We start from the raw sequence: 17,646 nt of genomic DNA on the forward strand, positions 1-17,646 counted from the left end.
TGGTCATCTTGGGTAGTGGCCAGAGCGGATACAGCGGTCCCCGTTGTTGAAACCCGGTGTTGGAGGGCTTGCAGTTCTACATGGAGGAAGTCTTCTATTTTGGATGCCCGGGATTCAAAGTCTGCCCTAAAGGCGGAAAGAAGGGATGTGGTCACAGAGCTGGCCGATCCGCCCGAGACCGGAGGAAGTAGCTCCACTGGGCCATCTTCGGTGGAAATGACAGGGGGCATAGCTGACCCAGTGACAGGGGTTGGAGGGGCCATCGGAGGAGCCAAGGGCTCACCTGCAGGGTCGCCGCACATAGAGGAGTCCATGTGAACCAGAGGAGGTTTAGGTTAGCCCGGGGTGTGACTGGCCGCCAGCTTGTCCTTTCCCGTGCGGGAGTCAAGTGAGGATGTACGGAGTAGGTAGTGCTGGATTGTACCTTGCTGCAGCTCAGCAGAGTCAGTCAGGTGAGAGCTTGAGGATGACATAGAGATTCCGGGTGTAGGTAACTGGGAACACAGCCTGTTAGTGTCAGGAGAGCACAGAGCTCAGGGGGGGTTGAGACGAGGAGCAAATGTATATATTGAAGCAGGGTGGAGCAAGATGGCCACTTCGCGTGGCCCTGGGGGTCAGGGCTGTAACCCACACCACAGTTGGGGGTGGATATTAGCTTTTATCCTCTTCTGGGGCCACAATCCACCAGGTCGGGGCACCCCGGTGGTCAGATGGGGCCTGGATTGGGCACAGAGGAGACGGGTTAGCCGCTGGGGTGTAGTAAGATGGCCGCCACTTACTGTGTGTGTCAGTGTTGTCCTTCAGGCTGACATGCAGGAGCGGCACAGGGGAGATCGCAGGCTGCAGTTAGTAGGCTGGGTTGCTCCGGTCTCTGTGCAGGGAGAGAGCCAGGCGCAGAGTAGCCAAGAAGGCCTGGAGGCAGCGGCGCTGCGTGAGCCGGGTGTACCAATATGGTCGGCGCTCCCAGTGTTACGGCCGGAGCCGCGGTCTGTAGTTGAGGCGGCCGGAAGACGGGATCGCCGCATCAACGGTCCCAGGTGACATCTTGGTAGTCTGGGGGATCCATGTAGGTGGCAAGGCAGGTCTGTTAGGGGGAAAATGACAGATATGTGCCCCAAAATGGCAGGAGCTCTCCACGTGCACATCTGTTCAGACCTCCATCCGGCCAAGCCCACCCTCTAGAGTGGCCTTTTATTGTGGCCAGCCTAAGGCACACCTGAGCAATAATCATGCTGTCTAATCAGCACCTTGATATGCCACACCAGTGAGGTGGATGGATTATCTCGTCAAAGGAGAAGTACTCACTAACACAGGAATAGGCCTTTTGTGTACATAGAAAAAAAAAGTCAAAGATCTTTGCGTTCAGCTCATGATAAATATGGGCAAACACGAGAGAGAGAGAGACACAGAGAGAGAGACAGACAGAGAGAGACAGACAGAGAGAGACAGACAGAGAGAGACAGACAGAGAGAGACAGACAGAGAGAGACAGACAGAGAGAGACAGAGAAGGACTCCACTACAGAAGGTCACCCATTGAGGTCAACTTACTAGAGGATAAGGTGGTCTTAAAGCTGAATTCCAGGAATTCAGACACTTTGATAAATATGCAGGCATACTATGAGTGAAATCCAAGAAGGTATATCCACCTCTTGGACTTATCTCTATTATTTACATCTGACAGGTATATGGAGTTTCCAGAGGAGACACTCAAGGCTCTGAGAAAAGTACACCCCTCTGCTACCCATTCACAGAGGCCTTTGCATTTTGTGAAGGAGTTCGTACAAAGGCTTCTGTGATTTTTCAGGAGGGGAGGGGCGGACATAGCAGCTCTACTGACTCTGCTGCTGAAGAAGCTGAGACCACAGGGTCCAGCATTGGAGCTCACGGTATTATAGGGATAGCGGTCTTCCGGGCACTTTACAAACCTGCTAGATGTAAACAGGAAAAAGCCCAGGTAGCGACATGCACCTCACTGTACCTAACTCACAGTATTCCTGCACTTTTTAAAAAGTGGCTGAATTTCTGGAGTTCAGCCTTACTTCTGGAGTGTAGGGATTCCACTTAAACAACATCGTGAAAACAAACCTGTAGCCGGATGTCATGCTCATGTTTCCTTTTCATGTCATTGATGTGCCATGCAACTCGTTGCATTGTGTCTATGGCATCAAGTACAACATCATATCCATCTGTATCCTTGTCCAGGTGGTTGGATATCTCCTAATTCATGAAAGAAAATATGAAAACTGTTTAAACAAATTATATGTTTTACAATAGTAAGCATACCACTAGACCAATTGGTCTCCAAATTACAGCCTGCAGCCTGCTACAGAATTGCATCCAGCCCTCTGTTAGGGTCAGGTTTTCCCTGCTTATGTAAGGGGGGTTCCGATGGGGACTCTGATGTAAGGTGGACTTTGCTTTGTTTTACTAAAATTCTCTTTTGTTTTAAATCCTATCATGCCGTTTCCAAAAAAGATACAAGTAAAAGTTATTCATGAATTCCTTAACCGCTTGCCGACTGCACTATAGCCGAATGACGGCTGCAGCGCGGTTGGATAACTCTGGGAGAGCATACATTGACGTCTTCCCAAAATCGCGCGCCCGGGAATATCTGTGACCGCGGGGTACATTACGGACCGTGGTAAATGGCCGCTGGCCGCGGCCGTTTACCACGTGATCGCTCCGTCAAATGATGGAGCGGCTACTTGGAAACAAACCGGTGTCACGTCCGGTTCCTCTCTCCTCTCTGTATCAATCGGTACAGAGAGGAGAGAGCTCAGAGGCAGCAGCGCTGTGGGCTGGATGTGCAGTGCCCACAACACTGATATATGACAACTCCAGCCATCCATCCATGCTCAGCCATCCACCCTCATTAATACTCAGCCATCAATACTCAGCCATCCATCCTCATCAATACTCAGCCATCCATGCTCAGCCATCCATCCCCAGCAATACTCATCCATCCATCCATATCAATACTCATCCATGCTCAGTCATCCATCCATACTCAGCAATACTCATCCATCCATGCTCAGCCATCCCATCCATACCCAGCCGCACCCAGGCATACTCATTCATGCTCAGCCATCCCCATCCACGGCTCATCCATCCCCATTCATGCTCATCCATGCCACTACAGTGCCTCACAAAAGTGTAATAGGTAGTCAAATTAGATTTGACATTTATGCCCTTAGAACACCTGAGTCTCCCACATGTGGTATCGCTGTACTCAGGAGGAGTAGGAGAATCTATTTTGGGGTGTAATTTTTGGCATGTACATGCAATTTGTTAGAAATATTGTATAAATGGACAACTTTGTGTTAAAAAAAAAAAAAAAAAAAAATGCGTTTTCATTTTCTTTACACATTTTCCAAAAACTTGTAGAAAAAAAATGACATGTTCAAAAGACTCATTATGCCTCAGATTATACAATGGGTTGTTTTCTTTCCAAAATAGGGTCATTTTTGGGGTGTTTCCATTGTCATGGTGCTCCAGGGCCTTCAATAGTGTAAGAGGTAGTCAAGAAATGATATGTATGTGCTCCTTGCATGCTGGGCCTCTGAATTTGGACACGCTGTGGAAAAGTCTCACACATGTGGTATCGCCGTACTCAGGAGTAGCAGCAGAATGTGTTTTAGGGTGTAACTTGTGCTATACATATGCTGTGTGTGAGAAATAACCTGCTAATATAACAATTTTGTGAAAAAAAAAAAATTTGATTTTGCAAAGAATTGTGGGAAAAAAATTACAACTTCAAAAAACTCGCCATGCCTCTTACTAAATACCTTGGAATGTCTACTTTCCAAAAAGGGGTCATTTGTGGGGTATTTGTACTTTGCTGACTTGTTAGGATCTCAAGAAATGAGATAGGCCATCAGTGCATCAGGTGTGATCAATTTTCAGAGATTGGCACCATAGCTTGTGGACTATAACTTTCACAAAGATCAAATAATATACACCGCTTTGGGTTATTTTTACCAAAGGTATGTAGCAGTATAAATTTTGACCAAAATTTATGAAGAAAATTTACTAATTTTCAACATTTTATAACAGAAACCAAGAAAAATTCATATTTTCTTTACATAATTTTTGGTCTTTTTTCTTTTATAGCGCAAAAAACCCCCCAAAAAAACAAACAAAAAAAAAAAAAAACAGCAGTGATTAAATACCACCAAAAGAAAGCTCTATTTGTGTGAAAAAAGGACAAAAATTTCATATGGGTACAGTGTTGCATGACTGAGTAATTGTCATTCAAAATGTGAGCACCGAAAACTGAAAATTGGTCTGGTTAGGAAGGGGGTTTAAGTGTCCAGTGGGTAAGAGGTTAATTGATTTATCAAACTGATTTTGTTTTTTTTTTATCTCAAATATACGACATGGCCCTCCTACTGAAAAGTTTGGAGACCCCTGTACTAGACAAATGTTTAATTTGTACCACTTACTAAGCGTAGTCAGCCTCTTAATACATTGACAGCCAAAAGCTAATAATCCTCAACTACAAAATCCTATTACAAGACACACTAGAAGTCCAAAACAATTGCAGACTGTCCTTCAGTGACCTCTTAGCTTAAATAGAAATTCCCTGTGCAAGCTTCCAGCTGGATAAATTAAAGAACCCACAGGCAGGAAAGGATTGTCAAATCAATCCGGCTGAAATATATCCATGTCTATGGGTACCAAACTTTCACTGACAATCACAACCAACCAAACTCAGTGGAAGCCATTTTCAACTGTGGTGGATTTTTTTTTAGCTGATCACAGATGTTTTATTGATGCTAAAGGACAACCGTGCTTTTCACTTCGCTGCTGCACCCAGAGACGCACACACTTTTTGAGAAAAAAACAAAAAACATCCCCACTGGCTCTCTTCTTCTTGTACATGGGCACCATGACCCCATTCATTCCTATTGGAAATCACACTCATGGCTGCCTCCAGTGGTTTGGCAAAGTACAGCTTTCCCCAAAGGAATGATTGAGGCTGTAGTGCACATATACAGAAAGAGGAGGATACATTCAGGATGGTTTCTGAAGAAAGTCTGTAAGGCCATAGGCAGAGCAGGACAGCAAAGATTACTGGAACCAGGGCCAAGGTAAGTGTTAGACTCACCACACATTACAATCTATTAAGCATTCTCTGTTAGATCTAGATTGAGTATGTAGTGCAAGGGCCTGTCTGATTGCATAGATATAATTTGGATAGTATAGTAGATCTCAAGTTGATTGCACAGTGATTGTATGGTACATTGTACCATATGTGTGAGTTTTAGTCTTGGTGGGCTGCAATCAGAGAAGTGGGAGGAAATCTTTAAAGGACAGCTAAACCAAAAGGTACAGTTATCCTTTAGTGCATATATCCTAACCCAAATCCAAACATGTACATATTGCAGCTTACGAGTCTCTAAATGAGGTGGTTGCATTAGGTTTCTTTTTTAGGCTTTTTTTCCCCCTTTATATTTACCTTTTGATCATGCCAGTAACGAACGTCCTGTTCTAGGGTGATAATACCCTTTCACTGTAGTGTAACTATGGAGGAGTAGCCTTGTCACTTTAGGCTACTCTTCTGATTTGGGCTACAAGCAGCTCACCCTTTCCTCATCTTTATTACATAGAAAGGAAATGTCTGAGATTTACAGAAGATAGAGCAGAATGCACATGACATTGTTTGACATTTAAATTCAATACATAGGAAGTTACAGGCACCCAGGATTTCTAGCAACATCAACATGATTTTTTTCTGTATTTATAGAAAATGTTCTTAGTCTGAAAAAAAAGAAAAAAAGGATTGCAGCCACGATATCCAAGGACTGGTAACTTCAATATTTTTAAATCGTTATTATTGGGTTTAGAACCTGTACCAGTATGTCTTTCTGCATTTCTTATTTCCATAGCCATAAACATGTACAAAGAAATTGATAAACCATACACTTTTTTTTTTTTTTTTTTAGAAAGTGCTTTCAGCAAAAAATTTCTGTTCTGTTAGACCTTGGCTACTTTTATAATTGTCCACCATGTTTATTGCAGCATTAGTCAGCCAAGATAAAATGTTTAAGGAGTCCCATAAACACAGGAATTAAAATAGTTCACAAGAATAAAACCAAATAAATTTATTTCAAACAAAGGAAGAAAGCTTTGGGCATTCCAAGATACACAGGCTGCCTCATATAAAATATTAATAAAGCCTAAGTGCAGCCAAAATAAACACAAAAAGCAGCACAAGGGACATAAATTACAGTCAGTAGATGGTCCGCCCTCTCCATTCATAGATCTGTTTTGATTCCTAGAAACTGTCGTACAGTCTCCATAAATGGGGGAGCTAGGCGGAAAGGGAGGGCATAGTCAGGCACTCTTGATAAGGGCCTATGACAGCTCCCACAGTTCTATTAACCCCCACCACATGGGAAGATTCTGGCAGCAGGGGTGGGGGGACATGGATTTCCTCTAACAGCAGAGGCATCGTCACAAGGAACAGATCTCACTTTCTGTAAGTTATGTCCCTTGTTGTGCTGTTTTTCTGTTTTTTATAATGCCTGCACTTTGACTTTAAATCCTTTTCTTATATGTATTCAGAATACTGCGTTTATTATTAGAATAATATTTTTAAGTAGAAGCTTACTGCAAATTTGAGAACTGTTCGCAATAGGTGAATATTGTATGTTTAAAGCATAAATTCACTTTTGGGAACAGGTTCCATGTTCCACCACTTTTTAGGGTGGAACATGGAACCTGTTCCTACTCCTGCAGCCACTCCCCGATCTGAGCCCTCTCTGTGACAGCAGGGGGGGGATCCTCTCCCTGTACCTGCTTCGCCCACACGTTTGCGTCATCCATTCACAGAACTCTCCTTTGTGGCTGTCGGGTTGTTTTTCTCAATGAACTACTAGGGTGCTGTTGAGTGCTTTGGTAGTTCATTGATTCTTCCTGTCTTTGTGAAACTGCCTGTCTGTATGATGTACAGGTAGATAGCTTACACTGACAATCTGTAGCAGTCCATCATGGCACCCACGATCTTTTGATCACTGGTGCAATGCTTTCCAGGCTCCTACAAAAAAACAAAAAAAAAAATTTACCTGCAAAAAAAAAAAAAAAATGTGATTTTTTTTTTTTTAAAGTGAACTTGTCCTTTAAAAAAAAAAATGGCAGGCAATTAGAAGAAAGAAAAATATGGAGCACACAGGTTACATCTCTTTTATCTGCTGCAAACATTAATTGTGTTACCTGGAGAAAGAGGAGCATTCATTCTATATATGGATAAAAAGTTGGTCCATGGAGTCACAAAAAGCAGTTTAGATGTTAATCTGAATGACTATACTATTTTGTACAAACTCCCCTCCTTGTGTCATGTGATTATTTTAGGAAAAACAAATCGTAGAACGTGCTATTGGAGGCAGCATGCTGCATTATATGAAGAATTATTTTTAACTGTACAGACCACCACCAAGAGATGCGCAATATAGTTGATAGACTCTTCTCTACATCCCCTGCACCCCCTCATTTCACATTAATGAATTTAGCAAACAATGTCCGGAGATAATCTGTCCGGAGATAATCTAAAAAACAAAGTCTTGCAAGCTAACGTGTGAAAATCCAAATAATAATTAGAGATAATTAAAAGACAGCTGCTAGAATTAATCATGTCCCATATGCTCGTGCCAAATAAAAATTTATACCAATTTAATGCTGCGCTATCCAAATAAAACCATGTGGTAATCGTACTAAATCCTAATAATACTGACTACAGTTAAATAGTGGTTGTGAGATATTCCATTCCTATGTAAAAATGCTAGTGAACATACTAATGCAATCTTATGCGATTAAAAGTTGTGATCATAAATTAAAAATTGTAATCCTATGCGATCCTCCCAATGACAACCTGTGTAGCATACACACCTCTATATACACGTTACATTCATATGCAATAGAGAAATTTGAAACCCTGTGCGATAATTGCAGTGACAACCTGTAATTTACATCAATCTATATAAAAGTGCATCAATATACAATAACCAATATAGAAATAAAGTGACCCGTGTTTAAAATGCTCTTGTGCCAAACTAATTCATGCATTAATCTGTGGCGTCCACAAAATCGCAATATAAAGTGAGAATTTCCCCTGCGGAACATACATTATTTCCCGGTAACAACACATGTTGGGAAGGGGACAGGACGGTTTGTGAGACAGTGGAGTGTTCTCAGAGCGGGAGAGGACACACCAGTACAGCGTCTTTATATTTGTTTGGTTTGTTACAGAGTGGTGCGCTCATAGAACCTATTAAATGTGAGTACCCTAATATAGGGAATATTGTCATTTTAAATAAAACTTTTAAAACGGTAATACACTTTAAACAAGGGTCACTTTATTTCTATATTGATTATTGTATATTGATGCACTTTTATAAAGATTGATGTAAATTACAGGTTGTCACTGCAATTATTGCAAATTTTAATCGCATAAGACTGCAATATTATGTTCACTAGATTTTTTACATAGGAATGGAATAACTCACTACCACTATTTAACTGTATATTGATGCACTTTTATATAGATTGATGTAAATTACAGGTTGTCACTGCAATTATCGCAGAGGGTTGCAAATTTCTCTATTGCATATGAATGCAACATGTGTATATAGAGGTGTGTATGCTACACAGGTTGTCATTGGGATAATTGCATAGGATTTAAATTTTTAATTGTTTATGTTCGCAACTTTTAATCGCATGAATGGAATATCTCACCACCACTATTTAACTGTAGTCAACAATATTAGGATTTAATACAATTACCATATGATTTTATTTGGATAGCGCAGCATTACATTGGTATAAATGTCCAGAGATAACAATTTTTTTTTAACTTTTGAGACTGTACGTGCCCTTATCTCTTCCCCAACATTATGGTGAATGTATTATGTGGGAATCCCCTCGACTGATCTACTGCAAGCCCCAACTGCTAATCAGAGATGTGACCTCTGTTTCTTTACACAAGATCACAAATGAATGCCTAACTTTCTAGTTAAAAAAAAAATGTGGAGGGTTTGATGTGAGGGCATGTTTTGGGGCTGATCCCCCCTCCTCTTTTTATCTCTAACCTGTACGCACAACTACGCTCCCTGCGAATCTTACCAGCTACCTGCAAAACACCCCCCTGCCTCTCAATTTTTACTGGGAGTGGAGTGATGTTGGTCAGGGACGCGTCTCAGCTGGCATTCCGGACGTGGTGATTGTCTCATAGTATGCTGTCATCCTCGTGGGAATGTATACCAGGTTTATCTTGGTGGAACTATACATTTAGCTGATCTGATCGAGCCTAGTTTCTGGCCTTGGCGAGGTTTCTCTTTATACATGTATTTTTCATGTGCAATTAACAAACCAGTCTTCTTCTGTGTTGTTAACCTTGAAAACGTTTACATTTTTTTTAGCCTGGCTCTAGAACTGTTAATTTGGCTTTGATACTTTTTGGCTTTGTTCTCCTTTTGTACAGTGCATGAATGACAAAAGTCTGAAACCAAAAATAGTCAGTTGTTTTATGAGACTGTAGGCAATGAAATTTTCTTACTTATTAGCAGTAATAATAAGTAAACAATGACTTGTCTTAGGTCATTAAACCATAAGCTAAGGTTCTCAAGACCGTGACTTTTCTTGCCGGCTACAACTAGTATTTGATCTTCAGCCAACTTGCTCCTTTTTCCGTTCCTTTATGCACCTTTTGGCACACAAATCTGTGCTGTCAATTCAGCTAGTGTCTATGCACTGTGAAAACTTACATGCAGCAGCAAGTGGTACTTAAGGATCCTCTGAACAGGTTTCAAAAGGTAGGACCCTAGTGGAAGGGAGTGCTGGAGGACCTCCTGTCTTTCTCTGAAGAATTTTGCAAGGATCTTGTTTCTCATGCATTCTGTTAATACAGCCACAGACCTGGAAATATAGCACAGACTATTAATGTACAGCTCCTTCTAGTGCTAATAAACACTAAAAATAGGTATCCTCTCATACTGTTTTGGGTAGAGAGTGATGTAGAAAAACTGTATATAACATAACACTTCCCTTTGCAGCATCTTTTATTAAGGGTTTTGTGTTCCCCTTCACCTAGTTACCCTCACTAATTTTGTCTCATACACGTGGCTGAAGCTGGCCGCACAGCATACATTCTGGTGTATTCCGCCACCAGGAAACCCACAGTACTGTCCACCAAATGGGAAAGAGGGATTAAGTAATTATTGCTGTGTAGCAAAGCATCATGGTCATGCTAAGTTTACAACCCTGTTTGACTGCCTTTACAGCTTAAGGGGGGGACTAGCGGGCAGTAAAAGCACATCTTACCCACTCATTTTTACTGGCCCCCCAAACCTCTTAGCATTAGCCTGGCCACAGGAAGAATACAGTACATGTGCAAATGTATGCCCTTGCGCATTCTCCATTGCATCTACACCCAGAAGAGAATGACTTTTCTTCTGAAAACTTAGATTTGGACGGTTAATTTATGCCTTGATTTTGGAAGGCAAAACAACATATTTTTTCAACAAACAAATATTGCATATATATGACCTCATCAGTGTACCGCTTCTACATCGCTGTTTAATCACAAATAGGGGGTTGATTGGTGACCACACTGTACTGCAAAACTGAAGTAAAGAAAAGTGAAGTCACAGATTTGGCTATGATGTTCAGTTGTAAAATCTTGTTTGCACCACCCATACTAGTCAAAAGATAAATGTAAAAAGTCAGCGCTAAAAACAATAATAATAAATAGAAGGCTGCTAGCAATAGGTAAGCATACACAAAGCTACAACAAAACAAATAATAATAATAATAAAAAAGGTGCAGGGCCTTAATATGGCAACAGCAAATAAAAACTTCCACTATAAATCACGTGCATAAAACTCATGTAAAAACGATCAAAAACATCCAGATACCAAGAAACTTCTGGTTTCGGAAATGGCGGCCATCTGAGTAAGGGTACTACTGTATATGTTTTTACTACTTTGCATCTGGATGTTTTTTTATATGTTTCTTATGCATCAGTAATAAATGACTACACTAAATCTGACCCATTTTGTTATATGGCTCCTTGCATGAGAGCCCCTTTTCTAGTTTTGTTGTTTGCTTTTCCATATCTCCCCCAGTGGTGGGCTGCTGCTACAGTCAGAGAACCTCAGGTGGATGGATGGAGCTGGATGTCCATAAAGTGGAAGCTGAGATTGTTAATTCCCAATGTGTGACTTAGGGTCAGTTCACACTAGGACGACTTGGGATCTGACTTGTACGCCCTCAAGTCGCCCCAAGTCGCCCCAGAAATAGATTCAATGGGAGTGAATGGGAGCGTCTTAATAGACACTACTGAAGTCGCTCCGACTTCAGAGCGTACTCCCTGTACTACTTTGATCCGACTTAGTAGGCGACCTTTACCATAGAAATCAATGGAAGTCGCCTCCAAGTCGGATCTCTCTCTCAAAGTCAAGCGACTTTTGCAGGGAAAACCCCTCCCTCCCAGAGAGTTGATTGCCCTGTGATTGGCCACAGCCGAAGTCGCCTGTCATGGAGGCGACTTCAAGTCGCGTTGTAATTTGCTAAAGTCGCGCTGAAGTCGCGTTGAAGCCGCGGTACAAAGTCGCGCTGAAGTCGTGTTGCCCCTGTGTGAATCGAGCCTTACTGCATTAGCAGTTAGTGAGCTGGTGAGTGCGGTCACACCCTCAGTTGCACGTGGTGTCCCTCTTTTTTGGGATGGTGAAAGTAAAACACGGACATTGGACTTTTTAGTTATGCATTTTTTGTGTGTGATTTTCACTTTCACGTTATTATGCACATGGATTATAGTGGATGTTTTAATTTGCTGTTGCTATAGTAAGCCACTGCACCTTTATTAATATTTTCTAAGATATCATTATTTAGTGATCTTACCTTGGGTAGTTTGTGCAATACTGTGTGTAAATATGAAATTCTTCACTCTGGAGAAAATAAAAAAAGGATTAATCTATTATACAGTAATCAGCATAATAAAAGAAGATTCCTAGCAAAAATAAAGTGACAGTTATGTTGTCATTTTGCATTCTCGGTCGTTCTCTTCCAGTGATCTATAATTCATTATTGTCCGTTTAAGCAATTAAACTTGTACATTCTGTGTCTGGGTTGTTAAACTACTAGTTTCAAAGTTTTCAGCTAGATGCAAGTTATATAAAAGAAAGGGGGTTTTTATATCTTAAAATAGTTTTAACCACTGCTTCCCAGTCCACAATAACCAACACGATAAATAACCTTAGTAGTACCCAAATATGATCTGTTCTAGGTTGCAAAGAGAATCAATTATCTGAATAGCTAGGAACTCTTCAGCTCTGGTCCAGAGAAAAAAATACTAGGAGTTATCATCTCTACACAAGATACACAAGAGGAGAAAACAAAGCTGACATTCCAGAGGAGGAGTAGGGTGCCAGGAGAAGATGTGGGCTGTGCAATGCCCATTCCTAGCATCTCCCCCTGGCTACTAAGAGAACACACTTGGCCAGAGGTAGAAGATAAGTACCCTCAGGTAGAAGTCTGCAGTGGATGTTAAGGGGAAGTAGACTGAGTTCCGCTGACTGTCTCTGCATTTGGCTAGTATTATCATGCTATGGGAATCTTGGAGTAGAGGTAAGGTCAGGTGTGGAGGGAAGCATTTGATAAAATACTGTATTGTCCATGCATCAACTCAACTCAACAGGATACATGCAGTCAGGGCATTGCCAAAACTGCCTGCTTGTTGTCTGCATTATCACAGGTGCCCTTTGTTTCTTGTTTATTGCTGGTCTGCAAATTTTCAAAACTACCAATTTGTTGTCCATGTATTGCCATAATGGCTCAATTTTGCCCTCAATGACAGAACTACCATAATCTTAGGGCTTACAGGGTTACAGAAGTTCCTAGGCATGCTTTTTTGTTTTGCTACAACACTGCTTGAGCAGTACTGCACAGTCTAATCATGAACTTGTCCACAAATGTACAGTCCTTCCTTTCTCTGACTCTTTATCATCTGCATGCCCATCATTACCATCCCAAACACACTCCTTTACTCCTTACAAGAATATTGCCCTCAGCCTCTACAAGTTGGTGCTGGAGTCCACAGGAGGAGGCACCATCCATTTCATAGGTAAAACCCCATGCTCCCACAAGTGCAACTAATGTGAACTGAATGTCAATGAGCAAGTTTGTGCTCCCACACTCAAAAATCCTCTTTGCCATCCCTGCATTTTAGATCACTACTAAGGGCTGATCTAATAGGCCAAAAAGTATTGTAAGTGTAGTTAAAAAAAAAAAGAAAAAAAAAAAAAAAACAAGAATTCCATTAACATATTAAGGCAATCAATGGATGGGTGATTAACTATATTTAAACTGTCTAACCATGTTAATGCTGTGTACTGTGATGTACACTAAGTGGTCTTGGTTGCTGACCTCAATCAAATAATTGATTGAGGTCAGCAACCAAGACAACTGACTGGACAGTTGTCAGAAATAATTGATTGGTATCCGCAATCAATGGATTTCTGTCCCTGAACCATTCATACTTGCCTGTGGAGGTAAAAGATTATGAATAAAGGCAAGAGTGGACTATTCTCTAAAACAATAAGGTAGAAATAGTTAAAAAATCCAAGGTTTGCGGGAAAAAATATAAATATATTATTGCACATATACAGCAGTCTTGGTCTTCAAGACTCTTCTCTCTCTCCTCCTAGGTATCACAGCACTCCTTCCGTGTTATATATAACCCTGTCCCTTCCTCTCTACTTCCTCTTTCTGTAGGGATCCTCCAAGGTTCTGTCCTCAGACTAGGGCTGGGCGATTTTCTAGTCCGGCCTCGCGGACTAGGCCAAAGCCGCGGCCTCACCTAAAAATTCCTGCCCGCAGCTCCTCAGGACCGGCGCGGTAAAAAAAAAAAAAAAAAAAAATCGATTTGCTTAAATTTTGAATCGATTTGACCTCTCAACTCGATTCAAGATTTAAATCGATTTTTTTCCCCAGCCCTACCTCAGACCCCTCCTTTTCTCCATCTACACCTCCTCCCTTGGTCGCTTGATAAACTTCCATGGCTTCCAGTACCATCTCTATGCTGATGACACACAGATCTCTGTCTTTACTCCTCACTACTACAGTCTCCTCTCGCATTACTAAATTACTGTACTAACTGACATATCAGCATGGATGTCACACCACTTCCTCAAACTCAATCTTTCTAAAACTGAGCTAAAAATATTTCCTCCTGCCCGTGCCCCCTGCCGACTTCTTCATCAAGAACAACAATACAACTATCAGTCTCTCCCCTCATGCCAGGGTGCTAGGTGTAATCCTAGACTCTGACCTGTCCTTTCAGCCCCAAATCCTATCACTGTTCAAATTTTGTAGACACCACCTCCATAACATCTCCAAAAAACATTCCTTTTTAAGTTTTGAAACCACTAAGCAACCTATTTACTCACTTGTTAACTCTTGCCTGGTCTCTATGGTAAAGCGCTGCGCCAACAGTTGGCGTTATATCAATCCCATATTATAATAACAACACATAGCATTGTGTATACACAGGTTGTTCTTCTGGCAGCTTCCTTGCACTTCCCAGAAATGGCAGATGTAGGAGCTCTAGGGAACACTGGTCACTCTGGGGAATGATGACCACTCCATACTGCAAAGTACTTGACGTAACAGCCAAACACTTAATGCGATAAGTATCACTCTCTGGTCTGAGGTCACTCTTGGAGCATGCACAGCAATGGGTTTTGGGGGTACCATCCCCTTCCTCTGTCTTAACTTGATTTAAAAATTTATTTTGGTTTTTAACTTAATACACTATCACAGTCTTCTCTGTTTTTTTTTTCATACGCTTGACAAACACTGGGCCAAGCAAATAAATTGTTAGGTTAACACAACATGTTGTGTTCACGGCTTGGTGTGATTTGTTTTCCGTTATATTTTAGACTGGTTTAGTGTAATGACAAAAACCAATAAGATAATGTCTAGTTAAGACATGCATGTTTATAACTATATAATAAAACCAATTATTTCTGACACCATTAAACCAATATGAAAAGGAAAGGTTATGTAGCATGCTAAAAGGACCTTAAAAAAATGTATGATGGTGCAGAAGTTTTTTATGTTCCAAAAAAAAAATAAAAAAAGAAGGTTAATCTTGTTTTCAACTATGGGTGGCACCAGATATTTTCTCAGCTCCATCAGAGCTAGGATGGAATTAAAGTACACATCTGACAACTGCAGATAAGCGGTTTCATTTTAGCTAAAAAGCCTAAAAATAAGAACAGCAAATCATGCAGAATCACAATAGAAATATATATTCAGTTGTCCCACATTTCACGATGCACAATTCATAGTGTTCAAAAAAAAAAAAAAAGCTTAAAAACCAAACAATGAATAACAGAGTCTAAACACATCAGACATGGATTTAATTTGTATTTTATAATAGCATATTGAGAAATCAAAAGCCTTTTTTCATGCTCCGGTGAAACAGAATAGACCCATTCTAAAAAGGTTTTGCATTTTTGAAATTTAAAATATAGTATATTATCTCCAACATAAACTGGAGGGCTGGTCTTATGGATATATACCTAACAATCTATCTGTCTATTCTTCTTAATGTTTATATGCAGGTACCACAATTTTAAACTGTCCATAGGCATTAAAGAGTGGTTGATTATGGTCTCCAACTGTCCCTCAGGTTATACATTCATTGGAAAATTGCAGAGGGCTCTATAAAGTTTAGCTCAATGGATCTTTCGAGGAGAGAATGGGACAGAGAAGGAAAATGAAAGCTGCTAGCAATGGCTTAATGAGAAAGGGGAGAAAGTGGGCAATCTAAACAAACCCGTCCGATCACCGTTACCACCATTTGGCAGATCTAATAGTTTGACACATGCAAAAACTATGGACCTAGACCTTGACTTGACAATAGAAAAGTAAACAATATTGACATAGAAATGTAGCGCTGTGTGCTTCTTCAAACTTTTACACTGTATCATGCTCTTAAACTAGACAACCAGTTATTCTCTAGTGACTCCAAATATTCATATTCAGTTCAGTAATATAAACCAAACAAGGTCACAGTTAACAATGGTTTATATACAGATTTAGTTATCCAGCAGATTCAAACCAGTTCTACAAACTGACAAGTAAAAAATGAAAATGTAAAAGTTTGAGAAATGTAATACTTATTACAGACACTTAAAGTGTATGTAAATGCAAAGCCAGTAAAACAAATAAAAATACACCTGGGACCAGAACTAAGGATTTGACCCAATTTTCCATCATTAAAATTCTTTCTAATTACCTTTTACTAGGACTTTTTATGAGGGGCGTCCCCTCTTCGCCCCCAAGCTTGATGGGCTGGGGGCAGAAAATATGGAAGGTTCACGAGAGCCCTTGTCAATCACAATGGTGGCGGCTAGGCTTTGGGACGGGAGGAGCTTCAGTTACTCCACCATTCTTACCCACCCCGTTAAGCTCAAAGATGCCTATGTCACCAGCAGCAATGTCTCATGGGTTGGGTTAGAGTGTTTGATTGACATTGGCTTCTTGCAGCAGGAAGAGGTCCGTCATTGCCTAGACTGTTTAAATCAGAGAAATACATAGATACCCAGGAGCATGCACACAAGCTGTGGCAATGCTGCAGAGGGTTACAGGTTAATGCCACTGACAAAAAGCAAGAGACAGTCACCGGCAAGATCACCAGGTATTTTCATATAAATCAAATGTATTAAAAAAAATAATAATAAAATATGATACACAATGTAATGCACACTTATTGTAAAGATAATGGACTTTTTTTACCAACACTTTAAATATACCTGTCAGGACTGTCTTATCTATTCTTTACAGATACACACATAATTATGCTCACCATACACAGGGTAATTTTCTAGCAATTTCAACAAACTGGGGATCACAAACATGACAGAACAGATTAACCACTTAAGTACTAGGCTACATATAGCCCTTCATTACCAGGCCGGCTTTTCAGTGCTGTGATAGTTTGACTAACAGTAACTCAGACATGCAGCATCGTACACAAATGCATTTTATGAAGCTAAAAAGAGCTTCCTTTTGGTGGCATTTATTAACTACTGGGTTTTTATTTATTCCTATATAAAAGGAAAAAAACCAACAATGTTGAAAAAACCTGATGCTCTGAATTCCAATTGCATTAGTTGAGGCCCCAAAATGCCCACAAAATTATTTAGCTTAGGATATCGTCTGTACATTGGAAAATATTTGGAGAATAAAATCTTGAATCTGATACAAACGACCAGTCATGTTTTTTTAAATAAGTCTAATTAGTCTCAAACACTACCCTTCCACATAGGCCCAAATTAAATAAAACCTATATAGATATAGTTTACAGAAATACAACTGTACAGATTTCATTTATAAGAATATACAGGCCTAGAGAAAAGCATGTGTGTTGTCTGGCAACATATGGTACTATAGAATGTGATGCTTCTTTGTAAATTACGTAAGCAATTCTTAAAGCTTAATCTGCTTTGCTTGCTAGCTAAAGGAGTGTATGCACTGTTCAAACACTCATAATATACATTTTATCTGAAAATGGAGCTCCTTCTTATGGGAACAGGAGTAATAAAGTTATGCTGTTATAATGCAATAAGGTTACACTGTGGAGA

General features: G+C 40.5%; 1 protein-coding gene across 2 annotated transcripts in view; it reads right to left on the reverse strand.

The window, feature by feature from the left end:
* The window catches only part of PLEKHG1 (pleckstrin homology and RhoGEF domain containing G1), a 345,448-nt gene that overhangs the window by 36,985 nt on the left and 290,817 nt on the right, over positions 1–17,646 (reverse strand). For both annotated transcript variants that reach the window (XM_073627782.1, XM_073627781.1), the window contains 3 exons: positions 11,897–11,943; positions 9,763–9,913; positions 2,087–2,218 (listed from right to left, as the gene is read on the reverse strand). In XM_073627782.1, the coding sequence (XP_073483883.1) occupies positions 2,087–2,218; positions 9,763–9,913; positions 11,897–11,943 (330 nt within the window). The remainder of the gene's footprint in view (positions 1–2,086; positions 2,219–9,762; positions 9,914–11,896; positions 11,944–17,646) is intronic.

The sequence above is a fragment of the Aquarana catesbeiana genome, linkage group LG04 (assembly GCF_042186555.1).
Source record: "Aquarana catesbeiana isolate 2022-GZ linkage group LG04, ASM4218655v1, whole genome shotgun sequence".
NCBI classification, from domain to species: domain Eukaryota; kingdom Metazoa; phylum Chordata; class Amphibia; order Anura; family Ranidae; genus Aquarana; species Aquarana catesbeiana.